This window comes from Abrus precatorius, unplaced genomic scaffold, assembly GCF_003935025.1.
Source record: "Abrus precatorius isolate BTA unplaced genomic scaffold, Abrus_2018 Scaffold2, whole genome shotgun sequence".
Classification (NCBI taxonomy): domain Eukaryota; kingdom Viridiplantae; phylum Streptophyta; class Magnoliopsida; order Fabales; family Fabaceae; genus Abrus; species Abrus precatorius.
Window position 1 is genome coordinate 27,967,849 of NW_020874362.1, and position 6,420 is coordinate 27,974,268.

Here is a 6,420-nt window from a genome sequence, read left to right on the forward strand (position 1 = left end):
ATCCGAGCAATGAGCAAAGCAAGCTACTGCTACTTGTCCCTAACCTGTGACCGCTTATCTCAACCCCCTTCCATCCATTCATTAGTTAAAAAGAGCCAAACTTTCCTTCTCTCTCTCTCTCTCTCTCTCATTCATTACAAGTTACAACCACCCTTCTCTTTTTCTTACTCCTTCACTCACCTAAAGCCAACCTTTCCCATCTCCATTTCTACCATGTTTTCTCTTCCCTTATACAAAGTTAAAATCTTTCACATACACTCATTCCTCTCCAAGTTCCATAGCCTCTTGGGTCATTCCTTCAACTTCAACATCTAATTCTCACCCTTTTGCTTCAAAACAAAAACAATGATGGGAAGCAAATGGAGAAAATTGAAGCTTGCTCTCGGTTTGGATTCCTGTGTTCACGTTCCTAGACCTTTAGATGATTCCTCCGCCGCTTCAAGGTTTTCCGGCGACACCTCACCCACCGTTGTTTCTCCCGCCGGTGACATCTCCGGTTATCGCCCAACCACTCCCACACCATCCTCCTCCGGTCTCCGGTTATCCAAATCTGGACCCAAATCCCCTAAGGTTAGCATAAAGTTTCAGTTTTTATTTTCATTATTTTTTTGGGGTTGCTAAAGTTACCCTTTTGCTCCAGCTTCACCACTGAATCTCCATGGTAGATTCTGGTTTGCACTATTTGTTTTAAGCAACATTCATTTTTTTTTTAAATGTTCTCTTGGTACTGTTAGAGGAAAATTACTATTATTAAGAGCTTAAATTTATTTAGGGCATAAATACAAATTATATTTTTGTTATCAATTAAAATGGCTAGATAAGCATCAATTTCAACTTTAATCATACTTTAGTATTCTTAATTGGGGTATGGTGGAGTGTGACGCATTGTGACTATTGGGGAAACGTTTTATTCTTGGTTGTGTTGTTTTCAACTCCATTATGGGTGGGGAGTGGCATAAAGTGTAGTACTGTGGCTACCCCTTTAAGGACCAGTTTGGCTCATTAGAAATGGGTTGCATTTGACACAGTTTTTCTTGTTTCTTCCGTTACTAATTTTTACTGTGTACTGTTCAATTCAATGGATGCATTTTTTCTCTCTCCTTGCTATCCCCACAAAAGACCCCTTAACCGTTGATTGTGAAATTCCCATATGCAAACAAAGAAAAGTCTGGATTTTGCAAAATATTTAATCTACTAAAGCAATAAAAAATTAAAAAAATCCGTGACCAATGAATAAATCATCTTTGATTTGTCCTTCTTTCGTTTTTTTTGAATAGTTAATTGATTAATGTCTCGAAAGTTTCAATATTAGAGTTACGAATTTGTCTTAGTACCTTTTTTAAAAGTTGTTTGCCTATTGTTGATAATTCTTTTTTTCCTTGGTGACCTCAAAGTCTTTGACCAGCAAACGTTGACCTTACTGATTTTTTTGCTTGTTAATTTTAAGCTTTGTATTAAGTGGTAGATTTGGCTGAGATTATAGGCATCTGTGGTAAAGATGGGTTGCATTCTATTCCATCTTTTTATGCAATGGTCTTATTAGTGGACCTGCATCGGGACAGAAGTGGCGCAGTGTAAGACACCGGGGTAATAGTGACCTTTGCAAATGTTACATTTATCAATGAATACTTTATTGAGACACTGTTCAGATTCGCCGATTCAATGAATTTAGTTCTTTTTCTTTTAATTATTTTAATAAATGACTAATTGGGATATTATTAGTATAGATGGTTCGAAGGATGACCCCATAGATGCATATAGCCCATACATGAAGGTGTATGTGCCCATGTTTTCCATTTGTTTAATTAATAATAATGTTGTTATTATTATTTTAATTGAATGCCTTCAATCTATAAATATACCGTCACTGATCGTGAAATTTGAACTTGGGAATAGATGTTGCCATTGGTTGGGTTACTTTTTAAATACTGTCTAATTTCAAGTTTAGTTTTATTTCAACTTGAAAATTATTTTGAAGCCATATCACAGTTAAAAATTAATAATATATTTCTGGGGAGGATGCTGATTCTTTTCATTCCTGACAATTTTAGACAGTTGAAAATGTTTGAGGAGTTTTATTTGTATTGATATTCGAGAGGTTCTTAATGCACGGATACTTTATGTTTGAGTGTTAATTTCAGAAGCTATTGCTGTCTTACAAGATATGAAAAACATGTTTCTGATTGGTGCATTCAATGGCATTCTTGTTTATTAGAAATCTGAAATTTAGTCGTTGATTTTGCCTTACACTTGGATGTGTTTTTTGAATGGAAAATTCAAATCCATACTTTCCTCCATTTAATCCTAGGACATTCTAGACTCTCAAGTTACCAACACTTGGAAACAACAATTTTTTGCGGAAGTGTTATTTTAAGTTTCTCTTTTTCCTTTTTAGTGATAAATAGTTGAGATTTTTTATTGGTCTTGAGTAATTTTAGTGGTCACATCCTTTTTATCTCTTTCTATGTGTGATGAACACCTTTCAATCTTTCACAAAAGGTAATACTGAGTAGGTCTTAGTTAAATGGTGGTAGATAATTGTGGTATGCTAATTGTCTTACGAATTATGCCATGACTATATTTTTGATAGATATGTCAACTAAGGGCAAGTGTTATGCTGTTTCACATTCCGAATTAGTTGTCTATGTGACAACAATATGGATCTTTATCTCTTCCTCCCTCTGTGTGAGGGTATGCATTTTGTTTGGTGTCTTGTTTCGTTGATAAAAATTACATCATCGTGTTCTCTCTCTTGTATACTGTCAATTTTGCATTTAAATCTTGTATTTACTTCAATAGTGATACTTATGAAAGCCTTATTTTATTAGCCCTTATAGAACCTTCTTTTGCTGACATTTTTATCCATGCTAACTGCAGGGGACTTGTGCAATATGCCTTTACACAATGAAACCAGGGCAAGGCCATGCTATTTTCACTGCAGAATGTTCTCATTCTTTCCATTTTCACTGCATCACTTCTAATGTGAAGCATGGGAACCAGATTTGCCCTGTCTGCAGAGCAAAATGGAAAGAAGTTCCTTTTCAAAGTCCTACTTCTAATATGCCCCATGATGTTCCTCGAATCAGCCAAGCGACTGCACGAGACAATAATTGGACAACTGTCATAAGGAGGCTTCCTTCTCCTCAAGGGGATGCAAGTCGACAGATTTCATCGCTTTATCATGTTACTGAACCAGCTATTTTTGATGATGATGAAGCCCTGGATCAACAAACTTCAATTACACACAATAAAAATGAGACCGATCACAATTCAATAAATACAGTGGAGATCAGAACATATCCTGAGGTTGCAGCTGTTCCAAAGTCAGCCTCTCATGATGCGTTTGCTGTATTGATTCATCTCAAAGCTCCTCACACAGGGAGAAAACAAAACGTCGATGGAAACAATGCTGCATCACCACCTCCAGTTGAAAATTCTCGTGCTTCAGTTGACCTCGTGACGGTTCTTGATGTAAGTGGTAGCATGGCAGGTACTAAGCTTGCATTGCTAAAACGAGCTATGGGTTTTGTTATTCAGAATCTTGGTCCATCAGACCGGCTGTCTGTCATTGCCTTCTCCTCCACAGCACGCCGCATCTTTCCTCTTCGGCAGATGACGGATACTGGACGACAGCAGGCATTACAGGCTGTCAATTCTTTGGTTTCAAATGGTGGGACAAACATTGCAGAAGGCTTGAGGAAAGGCACCAAGGTGTTTGCTGACCGGCGATGGAAAAACCCGGTTAGCAGCATCATATTACTATCTGATGGGCAGGATACATACACAGTCAATAGCAGGCCTAATGTTGGAACAGATTACCAGTCACTAGTCCCAAACTCCATTCACCGAAACAATGGTATGGGCTTGCAGATACCAGTGCATTCATTTGGCTTTGGGACTGACCACGATGCTACTTCAATGCACTCAATCTCTGAAATATCTGGTGGTACATTTTCTTTTATTGAAGCTGAGGATGTCATTCAAGATGCATTTGCACAGTGTATTGGGGGACTCTTGAGTGTGGTGGTGCAAGAATTACAGGTAGAAGTCAAATGTGTTCATCCTCATTTGCAACTTAGTTCAGTAAAAGCAGGAAGTTACCAAACAAGTTTGATGGCCAATGCAAGAATGGCTTCTATTAAGGTAGGAGATTTATATGCTGAAGAGGAAAGAGACTTTTTAGTAACAGTTAACGTTCCAGTTGATGAGTCAAGTGATGAAATGTCATTGTTGATTGTGAGAGGTCTTTACCGAGATCCCATGACAAAAGAAATGGTGGCTTTGGAAGGAACTAGTGAAGTAAAAATCCACAGGCCTGATTTAAGTGGAGAACTAGTTGTGTCAATTGAGGTAGACAGACAGCGAAACCGGCTTCAAGCAGCAGAAGCAATGTCTGAGGCTAGAGTTGCGGCTGAACGTGGCGATTTGTCTGCTGCAGTTTCTATCCTGGATAGCTGTCAAAAGGCATTGTCTGAAACTGTGTCTGCCCAAGCCGGGGATCGGTTATGTGTTTCACTTTCTGCGGAGTTAAAGGAGATGCAAGAAAGGATGGCGAGCCAGCGTGTTTACGAGCAATCTGGAAGGGCCTATGTTCTGTCAGGATTGAGCTCACATTCATGGCAAAGAGCAACAGCACGAGGCGATTCAACAGACAGCACAAGCCTTGTGCAAGCATATCAAACTCCTTCTATGGTTGACATGGTGACCCGTTCCCAGACCATGGTTTTTGGGACTCCAACAAATCGCCGAGTCCTTAGGCCTGCTAAATCATTTCCTGAGAGGCAGAGAAGACAATGATAATGGAAAACTGTGTTTGGAAAAACTCTACTTAGCCTATACATACAATTGTGGAGAAATCTTTTAAGTTTCTTCTTATCTTGTTTTACCCTTTTGTTTTTACTTTTTGTCAAGGTGGGTATAATGGAAAGGAAGGAGTTTAAAGTGGACAAAATTCCTGATTTTGCCAATATGAAACTGTACATGCATAGGCTGGATAATGTGGCTCTGCAGAGAATGGCGAAAAGGGTCAGGTTGGATAATATTTCAGTGTGATTCTGAGTGATGTACATAATTGTTTTCAGTTGCATTGTGCGGGTGAATTTCTTCACTTTGTTTAGACAATGCTATACTATATATGCTTCTGATTCTTTTTATAAATGATCTTCCTTATGCTTTTCCTTTTTAACTTTATAGTACTTTAGTTTCTTTTAGGTGCACCTTTTGTTTCAGATGATTCTATTTGCTTGCAATTGCGTCATATCATTGGATTTCACTTACTAGCCGCAGATGTCCGTTGAATGCCTTCCTTTTATATTATTGTTCATTCAATTCAAGAAGCACCACTTGTGGATACTCCAACAAAATTTTGGTTAAATTTTTCACTCTGTCATTTGGTCATTCTCCGGAAGCAGTATCAAAGTTTACGGTTAAATATATTTTTCCTATCAAAATCTATCAAATTTTAATTTTTATAGTTTTTTGTTTTAATATTTATATTTTAAAAATGGTTGATTTTGGTTCTTTTACTTTTACAAAGTTGTAACTCTGATATAAAAATTATACGTGATTACATTAATCATTTTAATTTTGGTGAATTTTAAGAGATGAATTTTCTCTTCTAGTTTCTTCGTCTCTCTTCTTTCATCTTTCAGATCAGACTAATGGGTGATTGAATTGACATTTCAAAATCTGTTGGTGCCAATTTTAGCATCTGATCATTTTGAAGTATATAATATGCTTTAACATAAGGGAAAGTCAAGTTTTTATACAATACAAATATTTAAACATGTATAGCTGTCTGTTATATACAAAATTCAAACACATTTATATTGTATTACAACTCTTTCCCACGTTACGTTAGATAGGGTTTTGACCTCCTTTTTTATGGGTCAGAAAAGTAAGAATCCAGATCTTGAGATCTTTCATTGCGCACATTGGGCTCAGAGCGTCCTAGATTTGTAGTCTATTGTGGAGATGATAGGATATGCCTCTTTATGAGTGCCTTCAATCACGTGATACTCATACCCCTTTATTATTAAAATAATAAAAAGAATATTTATAATACTTTTTTAAAATTTTATTAAATAAACTTTATATCTATATAATGTAACATGCAGATGAGTTATCATTGAGTAATAAAAGAATACTGTAAAAAAACCTGCGTTATCATTTCTCGTTCAAGATCGGATCAAAATAACTTGTTCTTTTAATTGTTACGAAATATTTTTAAATTTAGTACATACTTAAAAGAAAAAGTAAAAACTAAAATTCCATTTAAATGAGAAATGAAATAGAAATAAAAAATATTTTAGATTTGTTAAAATAAAATTATTTATTTGAATGAGTAAAAAAATTAAAAAATTAAAAAAATATTCATAAAATTTACATTTTCATCATAATATTTTTTGATAGTTTATTAAA

At 36.0% G+C, this 6,420-nt stretch overlaps 1 protein-coding gene across 3 annotated transcripts; it reads left to right on the forward strand.

The window, feature by feature from the left end:
• On the forward strand, positions 1–6,226 carry LOC113857594 (E3 ubiquitin-protein ligase WAV3-like). 3 transcript variants are annotated; one of them, XM_027489657.1, is made up of 3 exons: positions 84–570; positions 1,448–1,593; positions 2,878–5,239. In XM_027489657.1, exon 3 carries the CDS (start codon positions 2,905–2,907, stop codon positions 4,795–4,797), a length of 1,893 nt encoding a protein of 630 aa, XP_027345458.1. In that variant the 5' UTR covers positions 84–570; positions 1,448–1,593; positions 2,878–2,904; the 3' UTR covers positions 4,798–5,239. The 3 variants fall into 3 exon arrangements, with proteins under 3 accessions (XP_027345457.1, XP_027345458.1, XP_027345459.1); XM_027489656.1 differs by lacking the exon at positions 1,448–1,593 and having other exon boundaries at positions 1–570; positions 2,878–6,226; XM_027489658.1 differs by lacking the exon at positions 84–570 and having other exon boundaries at positions 1,274–1,587.
• Positions 6,227–6,420: the final 194 nt, after the last annotated feature.